A 16,453-nucleotide genomic window follows, 5' to 3' on the forward strand; every position below is an offset into this window, starting at 1 on the left:
ATTTTAACCTCTCCGCCACCAACCGATCCAATCTAAAACCACCCCTATTTAGGTTAAAATTCAGCCTGAAATGTCTTACGCTGTAGGTTGTTAAAGTCTTGTTTGAAATTTGTTTTTGAAATTTCAAAGCCATTCACAAGAGGTAAGAGTCCACAAAACAAAACTGCTTCTAAGTTTTCATTAAACTGGCAACCTCATTCATCGAGGTCAGTACAGGAAAAAAACTTGCACTGTTATTCTAATGTTATTCCGTGCTATTCCACATTCTTCGAATGTTATTCTATGTTATTCTATACTATTCTAAGCCTGGATAAAGCAGAGAGAACCTTGAATTGAGACCTCAAAATGTAAAGCACTTCATTCCACAGCTAAGCTACCTCATGATGGAATGACAAGGATATGGTTAAAATATTTTTTTAAAGATTCTTCAGTTTAATATTTCTTTAAAGAACAACTGGAGAAAGGTGCCTCCAATCTACAATTTGGAGTTTTGACAAAGGGTCATCTGGACTCGAAACGTTAGCTCTTTTCTCTCCCTACAGATGCTGGCAGACCTGCTGAGATTTTCCAGCATTTTCTTTTTGGTCCCAGAAGTGAATGTCCTGTCTACTTTGAACATCTTTCACAACTTTTTTATTTTGATCTTCATTATCTTGGTCACCAGTCCTCCCAAACAACGATGACCTTGGCCAGACTTTGTGATTTGTGTATCCTCAGGTGAGTCAGCAGACCAATCCTGGAGCTGCAGGTCTTTTAGCAGACAGGACAAGAGTTAGCCTGAGGTAGGGTGCTCCTTAAACTATGATTCTGCCCTTTTTCCTTCCACTTTAGTTGTTTCTCCGCAGCAGGGTTTATGTGATCAGTTTCCGACTCTGTTGCGCCATGTTGGATGAGGGACCTCAATGTGAGATGGTTAGCGACAGGTTCCTGCCAAGTAATTATGTCACTTTCTCCCCATTTCAATGACGCCTTCAGAATGTCCTTCAAACGTTTTCTGTCCTCCTTGAGATCGGGTTCCATCTTTAAGTTGTGAAAAGAGGGTCTATTTTGTAAGCTGTTTATTCGGCATGCGGATATATTTTCCAGATCAGCGGAGCTGATTTCATATGATGTTAGTTGCATCACTGGAGGAATTGGCTTTAGTGAAGATGCTGGAGTTTGCTCACCTGTCATCCCACTTTAAGTATCCTGTGGACCTATTAATGTTATAGCCAATATTTGTTTATTCATTCATTTGCAATTAGACCAGTGTTTATCGCCCATCTCTAATCATTCTTTAGAAGGTGAATGTGAGCCATCATCCTGAACTGCTGCAGTCAGTGTGATGAGACTGCTTCCATAGTGCTATTAGGGAGAGAGTCCAAGGAATTTGACACAAAGATGATGAAGGAACAACACATTTCCTAGACAGGTGGTGAAAAGGAGTGACTGTTTAAGCTGGTAGATGAGATGCTGATTAAGCTGCCTGCTTTGCCCTGCACGGTGCCAGGTTTCTTGACTGTTACAAGTATACACAAGTCAAATAATGACATTGAAGTGTTTCATATACTGTGGAAGTGGAGTGGTCAGTTCTGCTGTGCACAGTTAAATTAATAGTCACCCCACATCCTATTGCACTTGTGTGATATTTTTGCACTCATTTACATCAGTGATTTTCACAGCAAGATTGTTAATTCAGAGCTAATTAGTGCTAAATTAGGTGAAGATTTGTCGACTAATCACGAGAATGTGACAGAGAAAATTAGACTTTCATCCTATTGTTTTAGCTGGATTCAAAGGAGAAAGACCAGGATACAACCCAATCACCAATCTCCAGGAAGTGTATTCCTGCTACGGTTGGGTGAAGCTGTAACAATATATCAGCTGCTTCATTGGCCCACTGTGCATGTATTAGCTCTTTCAAAGAGCTATTCAATTAATCCCACACTCCCCACAGCTGTACATTTTTTTCCCCTTTTCAAGTACATATCCAATTTCCTTTTTAGAGTTGCTATTCAATCTGCTTCCAGCACCCTTTCAGGTTATGAAATCCAGATCATAACTTGCTGCGTAAAAACATTTTTCTCATCTCCTCTGATTCTTTTGCCAATTACTTTTAGGGCGATATATCAAAACCTTTTTTTCATTCTGTTCCAGTGACTATAGATACGTTGCTGCAGCTTTAGCAGTCATGAGGAATGTGACCCAACAAATCAATGAACGCAAAAGAAGATTGGAAAATATTGACAAGATGGCTCAATGGCAAGCTTCAGTCCTTGACTGGGAGGTAGGCTTTTCATTGTAGGCTGTGAAACAGTTCAGTGCTAATGCTTAGTGTACATTCTTCGCTTACAAAGGTTTCTACACAAGTTAAATAATTCAATTTAAGCAATTACATTAACTCAGTACAATCAATAGTGTTTTAAATTCATTTTCATATGAAAGTACTGCCATTGTTATGGTGTCAGTCTAAAAAAAAGTGGAATCATAGAATCCTACAGTGCAGAAGGAGCTCATCCAGTCTGCACTGACCCTCCGGAAGGGCACCCTACCAAGGCCCATGCCCCCACCCTACCCCCGTAACCCCACCTACCTTTGGCCACTAAGGGGCAATTTAGCCCAGCCAATCCACCTAACCTGCACACCTTTGGACTATAGGAGGAAACCAGAGCTTCTGGAGGAAACCCCTGCAGACGGGGAGAACATGTAAACTCCACACAACAGTCACTTAAAGCTGAGATTGTACCCGGCTTCCTTGCGCTAACGACTGTGCCACTGTGCCACCTGTGTACTTGTAGCTATAAGAATATAATACATATTTTCAAGCACTTTCCTTATTGGAAGAAAAATTTTCTCTACCTCTTCTTTCTTCATTAGGAGAAAAGTTATGGACTAATCACTAGATTAAGACAGAAAAAATTAGACTTTCATCCCATTGTTTTAGCAGGATTCAAGGGAGAAAGACCAGGATACATTTTACCATGGCTAATTTTCACAATCAAATGAGCAAAGCTTCGAGAGAATGTCTGTCCAGATCTTCTCTTTAAATCGTGCAGTATTTTTATCGTTCGCACTATTCCCTCGCCTTTCAGTTTTCTTTTATTCATCATTGACATTAATCACAGGCTAAATTCTGAGACTGCAGGGAGGGAGGGAAGCCTGGAATTTCACCAACCAGCTGGTAAGCTGGTTCCCTGGCTCCATCCGCACAGGCTGGATGGCTATATGCGTACCGGCCTGCAAGCAGTGAATTCAACTAATTAAAGGTCCATAAGGTCTATTGTAAGGGGTCAAGTGGAAAGCTTTGGTGCACAAACAAGTCAAGGAACAGTGTAGCTGTCTGGAAGTGACCTTCCAGTGGCAGACTAGGGAGGCACCCCTCGAGGCAATCTTAAAGACCTTTTTTGCCTGCTTAGCTTCAACTGCAGTTTCAGGCCTGCCTGTGGAGGACCTCAGGCCTGCAGCTGCAGTGGAGGCAAGGCAGGCAAGGAGTTTTTTAAAGATGAAGAGAAAAGACATTCATCTGGGGCACACTCTCACTCACTAGCTTGCAAAAGCCATCCATTGCTTCTTCTGAGCTGGAGAGCCTCCAATTGGTCCTTAATTGGACCCCAAACCTACCCTCTTGTTATGAATCAACCAATTAAAGCAGAATAACACCCAGTTTCTCTCACAGTTTAGGCCCCACATTTCCACTATTCTCCCGACAATGAAATAAGCTCGCTCTTCCAGATTTTGCAATGTGGCTGTGAGATGCGGCTAATTCTTGTAATTCAAAAAATTCACCAATACTGTATCACCAGCTAGAAACACTTCTGGACTTTTTATATATCCCAATTTTCAAATCGCAACTTCTTGCTTTGCTGTCTCTCTTTTTTTTACTTTTCTCAACCCTGCTGACATCCTTGATAGAAACCTAAATACGTAGAAAATAGGAGCAGGAGGAGGCCTTAAGGCCCTTTGAACCTGCTCCGCTATTCAATATGATCATGGCTGATCATCCAACTCAACCTTCTCCCATATCTTTTGATCCCTTTACCCTGAAGAGCAAAATCTAATTTCTTCTTGAAAACATACAATGGGCAAAATTCTCCATTTGGGAGTCAATGGGCAGGGTTTTCCATCGCCAACGGCAAAATCGCGTTTGGCGATCGGCCAGAGAATACACGTTTCTGCTGGAATAGGGGGCGGCGGCGTTTTTCCGATGCTCTGCCCCCTCAAAACCCGAGTATGGAGCATGCCATATGACGGCCTCAGGACGTCACCGAACCCCGTGCTCCACCCCTGATGGGCCAATTCCCGACGGCGTAGGGAGTGTGTCCTCACAACGTTCGGAGACCTCACGTAGCAGCTGCGGACTGTGTCCAGTGCCGCCACAGTCGTGGGAGGGGGGGGCTGTTCCGCTGGCTGGGGGGACTTCGGCAGGGGCTGGGGGCACTGGTGGGGGTGGTCCGGGGGTGGCGAGGCTGGTTACAGGGGGTCAGTTTTTGGAAGGCTGGATCCACGCACAGCTGGCACCATGTTGCACGGCACGGCCGCCACAGGCCGTTGCTGTGCGCATGCACGGCCACAGACTCCGCCATTCTGCGGCCGTATCCGCAGGTAAAGCTGGGGGCTTTAGGCTGCCTGACTGCCAGCCCCCAATCGGGCGGACGATCAGTGCGGGGGCAGCACTAACTTTCTGTCAGAATCAGAGAATCCTGCCCAATGTTCTCCCGCAGGAGGTGAATTTCACAGGATCTCCAACCAGGAAGTGATTCCCAATCCTGCTTTATGCATGGCGAGGATTACGAGGATAACGTGAATCCCGCTAGTGGGCCTCCATTTTGAGCAAATGGCCTGAAAACAAGGTCCCACAGCTCACCACCACATCGCAAATCCGCCCCCCACCCCCTCCTTACATCGCCAATCAAACCCCCATGCCTGGAATTTCTAGTTCCCCACCTTCCCCCAAGTACAGGGGTGACCCGACCTGGAAACGAGTGACATCTCCGGGGGGAGGGGGGGGTCCACCAATTTAGGGGGTCTCTGGGGGGGGGGGGGGGGGGGCGCTCTTTATTTAGGGTGTCTTGTTGGTGGGTGAGCAGGTCTAGCATTATAGGGTGGTGGGGAGGTAGCCCATTGATAGACTTTGGGGGCAACTGCCTTTAGGGGTTTCCCCCTTGGCCCACCACGAGATCCAGCCCGTCAGGTTCACCCTGGAAAGTACCAGTAGTAATTTGTGCCCATGTGATTTCAGGTCCAGAGGATCGGAGAATCGCGAGGGCCCGGAGAATATGGGGCGAAAGTCTCCATCCCGCCCCGCCACATTTCTGCCCCGACCGGCCGGCGGGAGTCTCCGTAACACCGGCCGGTCAATGGGGTTTCCCATTGTGGGGCAGCCCCACGCCGTAGGGAAACCCCCGGGCGCCGGCAAAAGGGAGACTCCCGCCGGCGGAGAATGATGCCCATGGTGCTCAGCCCGCTAAGTGCAAATATGTTATTAAGACCCATTTGCATCCATTTGCATCCTCCTGCTGACACGTGGGCGCGAACCCCAATCCCATCACCAGCCGTGTGTGCCAATCCCAATTTTAACCCGGACGCTCTATTCTCTGCCGCATTGGGAACCCCGCTACCGCTGGCGGACAGCGGAGAATTTTGGCCTCAACTGCTTTCCGTAGTGGAGAATTCCACAGGCATACCACTCCCTGGCTGAATCATAGAATCATAGAATTTACAATGCAGAAGGAGGCTATTCGGCCCATCGAGTCTGCACCGGCCCTTACAAAGAGCACCCTACTTAAGCCCACATATCTACCCTATCCCCATAACCCAGTAACCCCAACTTAACCTTTTTTTGGACACTAAGGGCAATTTAGCATGGCCAATCCACCTAACCCGCACATCTATGGACTGTGGGAGGAAACCAGAGCACCCGGAGGAAACCCACGCAGACACGAGGAGAACGTGCAGACTCCGCACAAACAGTGACCCAGCCGGGAATCGAATCTGGGACCCTGGAGCTGTGAAGCAACTGTGCTAACCACTATGTTACCGTGCTGCCCCTAAGAAATTTCCAATCATCTCATTTTAATACGCTGCAGTAAAATCACACATTTACAATCACAATTTCACAAAGCTTTCTTGGATTAAAACAAAACTTCACATTGTCTAAATTATTCCAAGATGTCACCTATAGTACCAAATTAATTCAAAGATTATGGCTGCTTGAAAAACTTGAAAAAGTTTGCAATGGCTGAAACAGTATCTTAGCCAGCAGCCAAGCCCAAAAACATACAGTGTGGTTCAAAAATATTCATCTTTTAATGTTTACTTGCTTTGGAGAAAATTAATGAAGACTTATTCAGAATGAAATGGTTCTGTTTTGGTGTAGTTGTTCATTCTTGAGGTCAAATCAGGCTTACTACTGCAGGGATACTTTGCCATCATTAATTTAATCAAGACTTAATGATTGAATGTGTAAGTTAATGGTTGGGATAGAACTGGTCAGGATAGGAGGTGATTGACTTTTTATCTTGGATGGCAATTTAATAAATATTATTATTCTTTCTGTCACTGATGCCTTCCCCAACATTTTCACAAACATATCAACAGGACTATCATGTACTTATAAACAACTTCAGAAAGTTGACCTTTGTGTCACTGGCCATACAGTTCCCAGCTGGTTAATCATCAAATTTCAGCAGCTTCCCAGAAGTAGGAAGAGTGACTTTGCCAGTCATATCAAATCCTGAGATATTGTTAAGGGAAATCTAACATTCATTTTTAAAATATATTTTATTCCAAATATATTCAAAAATACAAAAACACAATCAGTAACATTGTCAACACCCCCACAGTTCACAGTTTGTGCAACTTTCCCCCTTTTCACCCCCTCCCCACCCTCCGCTCCATCTCCTCCGCCCCCCCCCCCGACAAACAATTTCTCAAACATTGTCATGAACAGTCCCCACCGTGTCTCAGAGCCCTCCACTGAGCCCTTCAACCTGAACTTAATACTTTCCAGCATTTCCATCAACTCCGGCATTTCTGATACCCTAAAGATCAGCACCATTGGGTGAGTCCTGATCTCTACCCGCTCAGTCTTCGATAATCTAATGAATACCACCTCCCAGTACCTCTCCAACTTCTCACAGCCCCAGAATATGTGCACATGATTCACAGGCCTTCGTCCATACATCTCACAGTCATCTGCCACCCCTTGGAAGAACCCACTCATCCTCGCCCGGGTCATATGCACCCTGTGCACCACCTTGAATTCAATCAAGCTCATCCTCGTGCACCAGGAGATCGAATTTGCCCTATGCATCGCCTCACTCCATGCTCCCCATCCTATCTCTCCTCCCCCAGCTCCTCCTTCCATTTATTCTTGATCCTCACCACCTGCGCTCCCCCTTGCTCCCCCAGCCAACCATGTATATCACCAATCCTGCCCTCCCCCCACATCCGGTAGCAGCAATCGCGCTCCAGCAGGGTATACTCCGGCAGCTTGGGAACCCACTCCATTGCTTCCATGCAAATTTCCCTCCACTTCCAATACATGCCATTCGCGTCTCCCAGCTTAAACCTGTGGTTTACACAACGGTGTCAGCACCGATATCTCCTCTATCCTAAAGTGTCTCCTCAACTGTTTCCACACCCTAATCGTGGACTGTACCACCGGGTTCACCGTATATCTCGCCGCGCCAACGAAAGTGACGCCGACACCATGGCCCTCAGGCTGGACTCTCAACAGGACTCTTCCTCCATCCTAACCCACTCTAACCCCTCGCCCTCCCACCACCATCTAACCGTCTCCACGTTCGCTGCCCAGTAGTAATACAGCAGCAACCCCTTCAGCACCCTGCTCATTATCACATACCTCCCACCTGGGTCCCGCACTTCCTTGGCCCCTACAAACCCCGTCCTTCTGCTTAGCAAGGTGGCCACCCCCCGCGACTTTGAATCAAACCCTGAGTGAAATAACTGACCAACTCATCCGTTTCTCAACCTAATCTGATCCTTCAACTGGAAGTGTGTCTCCTACAGAAAGGTCACCCTGCCTTCAAACTCCTCAAGTGCGCGAAGACCCAAAACCTCTTCACCGTACATTCCACATTACAAACAATACCGGAGGCTTACGCCTCCACTCCCCTTCAACATTCACCATCATCCCCTTCCAATTCTACCTCTTTCAATTTCGCCCTGAACGGGCCCATCCAAGATGGCCCCCTTCTCCACCCATGACCACGCTCAACCTCCAACTCTGCCAGGGCACGTCCCTCCCCACCCTCCCCTTGGCCCATCCCCCTTCCACGAGGCCATTCCCCGTGGCCACCTCCCCCACCCTACTTCCCTTTCCCAGTATTACCTGCCAGCATGGTAGCTCCTACCCAAAGGCCCCTCCTACCTCCACCCCTCCCCCTGCCTTTCCCTCCTTGATCTGTGCAAATGGCCCCCCGTGGACCCCACCATGCCCCACACAAACAAAGACATATGCAAAATCACAGGTCACACCCTCCAAAAAAACCAACCACAGATGATGGGTGGGGGGGGGTGGGGTGGGGGGAGAGGGGGACATTTGCCCCCTTACAAACTCATAGCCCCCTAACAAGCAACAACAATAACAAAGTCACCCAACCCAAAAAAAAACCCACCCTCTGACCCCCCCCCCCACAATACCGGCATCTTCAGACCTCTGCTGTTCCAGCTACTCCATCTCCCATTGACATTCAATTCTCCCCTAATTTATGGTCTCTTATGAAGTCATTGGCCTCTTCTGGTATTTCCAAATAACACTTCCGACCATCAAAAGTTACCCATAGTTTCACCGGGTACACTACTTTGGACTTGTTAAATCGGGCAATGCCTCTTCGCCAGCTCCACTCCGATACCGTGATAGGTACGGACCGTGTTCTCCTCCCATTCGCAGTTCCACTTCCCCCTAGCCCACTTTCTGGCAGGATCTTTTCCTTCTCCACAAACCTGTGGAGCCTTACAATCACCGCCCGCAGCAGCTCCCCCGCTTTTGGCTTTTGCCTTCTGGACCTGCACACCCTGTCCACCTCTGGGGCCTTGTCCAGCAGCCCCTCCACCAGCAGTCCCGCCAGCATCCTTGAAACGTGGCACTTGTGCCTTCCACACCCTCCGGCAGGATGCCGACACGCAGGTTCTGCCTTCTGGACCTGTTCTCCTGCTCCTCTACCTTTGCCTTTAGTGGCTCACAAAGGTCCCCCAGGAGCCCCACCTCCGCCTCCAATGCCACCACCCGATCACTGTGGTCGGACATCACCTCCTCCATCTCCCGTATCTGTGACCACTGTGCCTCGAGATATTTCTCAACTCGTTCCATCGATCCTTTCAGGTGTGCTACCGCTCCCTCGATGGCCTTCGACCGATCCTCGTACATCTCCTTTCGTTGCTGGTGGAACTCTTCTTTAAGAAACGCCATCAACTGCTCCATCTGGAGCTATCCAACTTGCAACAACCCTTCTCCCTCCGTCATCTTCAAATTGCTACTGCGCCACAAGTCTCCTCCAATTTGTTGCCAGTCTGGTAACCAGCAACATGCCACTCATGGGGGCAACATCTCCTCCACACCGTCAGCTACACTTTCCTGTCAAAACTACCCGACGTTCGGGTAAGAAGAGCTCAAACCAATGTCTTTGAGCCAGAGCTGCCCTGTGTGCGACCATTCACTCCATGGCCGCCACTGGAAGTCACAATCTAACATTCCTTTGTCCATGTTTGACACGCCCCAATAGTGGAAAGATTCAGTGCATTGTACAAATAGTTAAAGAACATATAAATCAGCTTTTCATGAACATACCACTGATAGGAATTGTATCTTGTGAAATGGTAAGGATTGTCTCATCTAGGCTCATAGTTTTTTTAAATCCTTGTATTACCAGTTTTTTCTGCTCCCCTCCTGAAGGTGTTAATTATAGTTGGTGTACAATTCCACAGGTGTATTATCATCTGGTATCTTTTTCATTTAAGTCATGTGTCATGATGATGAGTGTTGGTAAGCCACTTTGGCCATTGGTTTGCCACTCCTGCTGACCTCACCTCATTTCATAGATGTGCTGTTGCAGATTCAACCTGGCCAGGAGCACGGAATGTACTACTGTTAATCTTCAGAAAGTTAGTTGGTAAAGGATAGAGATTGAGTTAACCTTTGCACACTTTATCAGCATTTATTTACAAAGTTACATATTACAAGCATATGCCTCCTAACCCAACAATCACTTTTTTAGCCTTTTAGAACTACATGTTATCTGATGTTTTTTAAATGGGAAGAATCATTAAATTGACATTGTTTCTTCTCAGGAGACATCATTATGGCATAGCAATCACGCAGCAAATAGAATGTTGCACTATATCATCAGTCCGTATAGCTTAAATTGTAGAGGGCGGGATTCTCCCAACGGGAGTCTAAGTGCTGACGCCACTGGAAGTCACAATCTAACATTCCTTTGTACATGTTTGACACGCCCCAATAGAGTGAAAACCGGAGTGTTTCACTCCGGCGTCGGAGCCTGCTCCCAGCCCCCTATTCTCCCGCCCTCGGGGGCTAGGAGCGGCGTTGTGTATTTTACGTGCGCTGGGCCTTGGCGCCATGTAAAAAGCGGCGCTGTGTAAATGACGCAGCCGACATCGCGTAAATGACGTCACCAGCGCATGCTGTCATCCTCCCCGAGGCTGCCCCGCAAGCAGATGGCGGATGGGTCTTGTGGGGCGGCGGAGGAAAGGAGGTCCCCCTTTCGAGAGGCCGGCCAGCCAATCGGTGGGCACCGATCGCAGGCCAGACCCCATCGGAGCCCCCCCCCAGTGCAGGAACCCCCTCCCCCCCCCACAGGCCGCCCCCCAGTGTTCCCGCGCTGTTCCCGCCGGCAGAGACCAGGTGTGGATGGCTGCGGCGGGAACCTGTCGTGTTGGGACGGCCGTTCGGCCCATCCAGGCCGGAGAACCGCCGCTCGCCTTTTTCAAATGGCGAGTGGCGATTCTCCGAGCGGCCAAGCGTGATTCTCGCAGTGCCGGTTTTGAGAGGGTGGGAGAATCGCGTGCGGGTGTCGGGGTGGCGTGGAGTGACTCGCGTGGCGCCCCGGCGATTCTCCCACCCGGCGTGGGGGTAGAGAATTCCGCCCAGGGTGTCATACTGAAACTGTACAGTGCTCTGGTCCGATGCTGAATGCACAATTCACCAAATTAACACTTTCATTCACCAAAGCCACTGGGCAAATATGCAAGCCCTGCTGAAGGCAATGGGAAGGGCTCATGAGATTGTTCCCTACTATCAAAGAATTGAGAATAAAATCTTTTTTTAAAAATATATTTTTATTAAAGCTTTGCAAGATTTTTCATAATAAACAATAGTAATAATCCTAACACAACAAAATAGAGTGAACATTAACATAGTACAGAAAGAGAATATACAATAGCAATTAACTAGACGTTACCCCACGCCCCTCAGTCTTCCCACACCATCCCAGCGGAACACTCACCCACCCCCCCAAACTCCCTATGGATTGCTGCTGCTACTGACATTTTAATTTTCCCTGAGAAAGTCGACGAACGTATTATGCACCCACTCAACAAGTGGCAAAATCATTTAAACACATAAGTAGGCGTCTGTATGTGGTGTTGTCCCTTGCTTCTCCCGGACGGATTTCGCTGCCGTTGCCGTCTCGTGCTCACTTCCGCTTCAGCGCCCTCCCGTCTTCCCCCTTTTCTCTGTTCCTGTGGATGCAAAGTTTGTTAATGTTTCCCTGCCTACCCCCTCCCCCTCCACCTCCTGGTTCTCCTCTATTGTTCCCTGTCTCTTCCCTCTACCCCCCTGATGCTCGATCAATAACTCCAGAAGCGAGATTGGATGACAGTTGAAGGCTTTATTGGACTAGATGGTTCCCCCAGCAGCGCAGGTACAGAATGCAGCTACTAGGGAGACACAGGCTCTTATACTCCGCCTTACTGGGCGGAACCAGCAGGCTTCACCAATGATATTGCTGTCTCAGGTACCTCCCACACCAATGGTCTTACAGCATCAACCTGGGTACCGTAATACCCCATAATACCGACTACCACACCCTCCTCCCCCCCGCTTCTGCCCCCCCCCCCACTGTGGTTCGCCTTTCCTTCCTCTTCGATTTAGCTGTTCCCCCCCACCCTCCCGGTCTATCTCTCCCTCTCATGCTTTGGCTACTTTCCCCTGTTTCTTGGCTACCTGGCTATTCTTCTGCTTGTTTGTTGGCCACAAACAGGTCCCGGAACAATTGGGTGAATGGCTCCCACGTTCTGTGGAAGCCATCGCCTGACCCTCGGATGGCGAATTTGATTTTCCCCTTTTGGAGAGATTCCGAGAGGTCGGACAGCCAGTCTGCAGCTTTGGGTGGTGCTGCTGACCGCCAGCCGAACAGGATTCTACGGCGTGCGATCAGGGAGGCAAAGGCAAGGGCGTCCGCCCTCCTCCCCAGGAATAGATCTGGCTGGTCTGAAAACCCGAAGACCGCCACTTTCAGGCATGGCTCCACCCTCATCCCCACCACCTTGGACATTGCCTCGAAGAAGGCTGTCCAGTACTCCACAAGTCTGGGGCAAGACCAGAACATGTGGGCGTGGTTGGCTGGGCCTCCTTGGCACCATTCACATCTATCCTCCACCTCAGGGAAGAACCTACTCATACGGGTTCTTGTTAAGTGGGCTCTCTGTACCACTTTTAGTTGCATCAGGCTGAGCATTGCGCACGTGGAGGTGGAGTTGACCCTATGCAGTGCTTCACTCCAGAGTCCCCACCTTATTTCGATCCCCAGGTCCTCCTCCCACTTCATTCTTGTTGCGTCCAGTAAGGCGTCGGCCCCTTCTACCAGTCGGTCATACATGTCGCTACAGTTTCCTTTATCTAGTATGCTTGCATCCAGTAACTCTTCCAGTAGTGTCTGTTGTGGTGGTTGTGGGTATGTCATTGTCTCCTTTCGTAGGAAGTTTTTTAGTTGAAGGTACCTTAGCTCGTTCCCCCTGGCTAGCTCCTTTTGTTGTCTCCTTTCTCTGTCAGTTCGCCCAGTGTTGCCATCCTGCTGTCCGTGTATAGGTCCCTGACTGTCAGTGTCCCTCTGTCCTGTCCCCACCTTTTGAAGGTGGCGTGAGTCAGTGCTGGTGTGAACCTATGGTTGTTGCAGTTGGGAGCTTTACCCGACATTTTGGTCAGGCCAAATTGCTGCCGTAGTTGGTTCCAGGACTGGAGGGTAGCTATTACCACCAGGCTGCTGGAGTGTTTTTTGGGTGGGGATGGGAGTGCCACTGTGGCGAGGGCCCGAAGGGAGGTCCCCATGCAGGATGCCTCTTCCGTGCGCACCCATTCGGCTTCTGGCTCCTTGATCCATCCCCTTATTCGCTCGGCCATCGCCGCTCAGTGGTAGTATTGTAGGTTTGGGAGAGCTAGCCCCCCCTGGATTTTGTTTTTTGTAAGACCTTCTGTGGGATCCTAGCATTCTTTCCCCCCATACGAACGCCATGATTAGTTTGTCTAGTGTTTTGAAAAAGGCCTTGGGGATGTAGATCGGGATGGATCTAAGTCGGAAGAGGTACCTGGGCAGCACCTTCATTTTGATCATCTGGATTCTCCCCGCGAGGGAGAGTGGGAGTGTGTTCCATCTTTGCAGGTCCTTTTTTACTTCCTCTGTCAGATGGTGAGGTTCCATTTGTGGATCCCTTTCCAGTCATGGATTCCCAGGTAGCAGAATTTGAATTGTGCTTGTTTAAACGGCAGTCCCGTTAGGGCTGCCCCACCTACTTGTGGGTGTACCGGGAAGATCTCGCTTTTGCTCATGTTGAGATTGTAGCCCAAGAAGGCGTCAAACTCTTTCAGGAGCGCAATAATTCCGTCCATGCTGCTTTGTGGGTCCAAGACGTAGAGGAGCAGGTCATCTGCATAGAGTGAGACTCTGTGCTCTCTGCCACCCCTTTGGATCCCCCTCCAGCTTTTTGTTGCTCTGAGCGAAATTGCTAGTGGCTCGATCGCTAGAGCGAACAGCAGCGGGGACAGTGGGCATCCTTGTCTGGTGCCCCTGTGCAGCTGGAAGTATCGGGAGTTGGTGTTGTTTGTCTGTACGCTCGCCATGGGAGCGCTGTAGAGGAGTTTTACCCAGGAGGTGAATCCTGTTCGAAGCGCGAACCACTCCAGTATCTCTATGAGGTATTTCCATTCGACTCTGTCGAAGGACTTTTCTGCGTCTAGGGAGACAATCACCTCTGTTGTTCTCTCCCCGGATGGGGTCATTATCACGTTCAGCAGGCGCCTAATGTTCGAAGTAAGTTGTCTACCTTTGACAAAGCCCGTCTGGTCCTCTGCGACCACCTCGGGCACGCAGTCTTCTAGCCTTTTGGCTAGAATCTTGGCCAGTATTTTGGCATCCGCGTTCAGCAGTGAGATGGGTCTGTATGACCCACATTCCATTGGGTCTTTGTCCTTCTTAGGTACCAGCGAGATTGAGGCCTGTGCTAGCGTGGGTGGCAGTGTGTCCTTAGCCAGCGAGTCTGTGAACATCTCCCGCAGGTGCAGGGCTAGTGCTGTCGCAATTTTTTTTTCCCGGCACCTTCCCCGCCTGCATGGAGCTGATGCTGTCCATGATCTCTCCCAGTGCTAGTGGTGCTTCCAGGTCCCATTTTCTGCCCTCCCCCATGACTGGTATGTCCAGTCCATCAAGGAACCGTTTCATCCTGGACTCCCTGATGCACGATCAATGACCACTAAAGCGAGGTTGTAGTCCAACTGAAGGCTTTAATAAGCTAGATGTTTCCCCCAGCAGCTCAGGTACAGAATGACAGCTGCTGGGGCGGCACGGGTTCTTATACCCCACCTATCAGGGCGGAGCTATTATACATTCTAGCCAATAGCAAGCATACAGGTTCTACCAATGGTACTTTAGCCTCTCAGGTTCCTTAATACCGATAATACCACATTCACCCCCTGTTAAAAAAAAGTCAGGCGGGGGTGGTGGACAGAAACTACAAAACATAACATGGTATAATTAGTTGTGGAGGTACCGTAATACCTCCGTACAGTGTTTAGTAACTATTTAAAAGTCTGGTAGCTATGTACATTTGGTGTTTTATATTTACAGATTACAGTTAAAATGAAGCAGTCAGTCGATCGGGAGCCCTGGTCGTCCTCTGTGATCGTCGGAGCCTCGGTGGTGACTCCAGTGGCGGCTTGGGCATCTGTGACTCCGGGAGCGTGGCTTCGATCTCCATGGCAGCTTCGTCACCCCTAGACGGCGCTGGTGGGGAAAACGGCTGACCTGGGAAGGGAGCGCCTGCGGGGGGCGTCGGTGGGTGGGGGCGCCTAGACAGGGGCGGCGGAAGGAAGTTCAGGAAGTACGTGTTACGGTCGGTGGAGGGGAGGGGGCCTTTGAAGTCCATGCTGAGGCGTTCAAAGGCACGGGAAGCCTTTATCAGGTGCGCTCTCTCTGGCCGGTAGAAGTGCGGTTTGCACTCTGCGCAGATTTGGCTGTCCCTGGTGGCAGTCCTGACCTCCTCGATGGAGTAGGGCAGGTTGCGGGTCTTGACGAAATGGAAAAAGCGAGTGAGCCCCGGGTGGCAGAGGTCAACATGGAGGGCTCGGAGGTCGTCCATTTGTGCGGTGTCACATGTGCCGCGGGGCAGGGCGTCAGGAGCCTCATTCAGCTTCCCGGGACGATACAAGGTGGGTTGTAGGTGGAGAGTTCGATCCTCCACCTCAAGATCTTGTCGTTTTTTATCTTGCCCCGCTGTGCATTATCGAACATGAAAGCAACCGACCGTTGGTCCGTGAGGAGAGTGAATCCCAGGTAATGCCTCCAATGTTGCACAGCTTCTACTATGGCCTGAGGAGTGGCGGATTTCGAAAGCATGGAGGGTACGGGAGAAGAAGGCCACGGGTCTGCCCGCTTGGTTGAGGGTTGCCGCCGGACGCATCGCCCTTGACCTGGAAGGGGAGGGACTCGTCAATGGCGTCCATCATGGCCTTTGCAATGTCTGCTTTGATGAGGCTGAAGGCCTGGCGGGCCTCTATCGACAGCGGAAAAACTGTGGATTGGATCAGGGCATGGGCCTTGTCCGCATAGTTGGGGACCCACTGGGTGTAGTAGCTAAAAAACCCTTGGCAGCGTTTTAGGGCCTTAGAGCTGTGAGGGAGGATGAACTCCATAAGAGGGCGCATGCGTTCACGGTCGGGGCCTATAACTCCATTTCGCACTACGTAGCCGAGAATGGCTAGACGGTCGGTGCTAAACACGCATTTATCCTTATTGTATGTTAGGTTAAGGATTTTAGCGGTCTGAAGAAATTTTCGGAGGTTGGTGTCGTGGTCCTGCTGGTCGTGGCCGCAGGTAGTGACATTATCGAGATACGGGAATGTTGCCCGTAAACCATACCGGTCAACCATTCGGTCCATCTCGCGCTGGAAGACCGAGACCCTGTTAGTGACACCAAAGGGAACCCTTAAGAAGTGATAGAG

At 49.7% G+C, this 16,453-nt stretch overlaps 1 protein-coding gene across 2 annotated transcripts in view; it reads left to right on the forward strand.

The window, feature by feature from the left end:
• The window catches only part of arhgef9a (Cdc42 guanine nucleotide exchange factor (GEF) 9a), a 276,701-nt gene that overhangs the window by 128,926 nt on the left and 131,322 nt on the right, over nucleotides 1-16,453 (forward strand). For both annotated transcript variants that reach the window (XM_072505604.1, XM_072505605.1), the window contains exon 6: nucleotides 2,137-2,266. In XM_072505604.1, coding sequence (XP_072361705.1) covers nucleotides 2,137-2,266 — 130 coding nt within the window. The remainder of the gene's footprint in view (nucleotides 1-2,136; nucleotides 2,267-16,453) is intronic.

The sequence above is a fragment of the Scyliorhinus torazame genome, chromosome 5, assembly GCF_047496885.1.
Source record: "Scyliorhinus torazame isolate Kashiwa2021f chromosome 5, sScyTor2.1, whole genome shotgun sequence".
In the NCBI taxonomy this organism is placed as follows: Eukaryota; Metazoa; Chordata; class Chondrichthyes; order Carcharhiniformes; family Scyliorhinidae; genus Scyliorhinus; species Scyliorhinus torazame.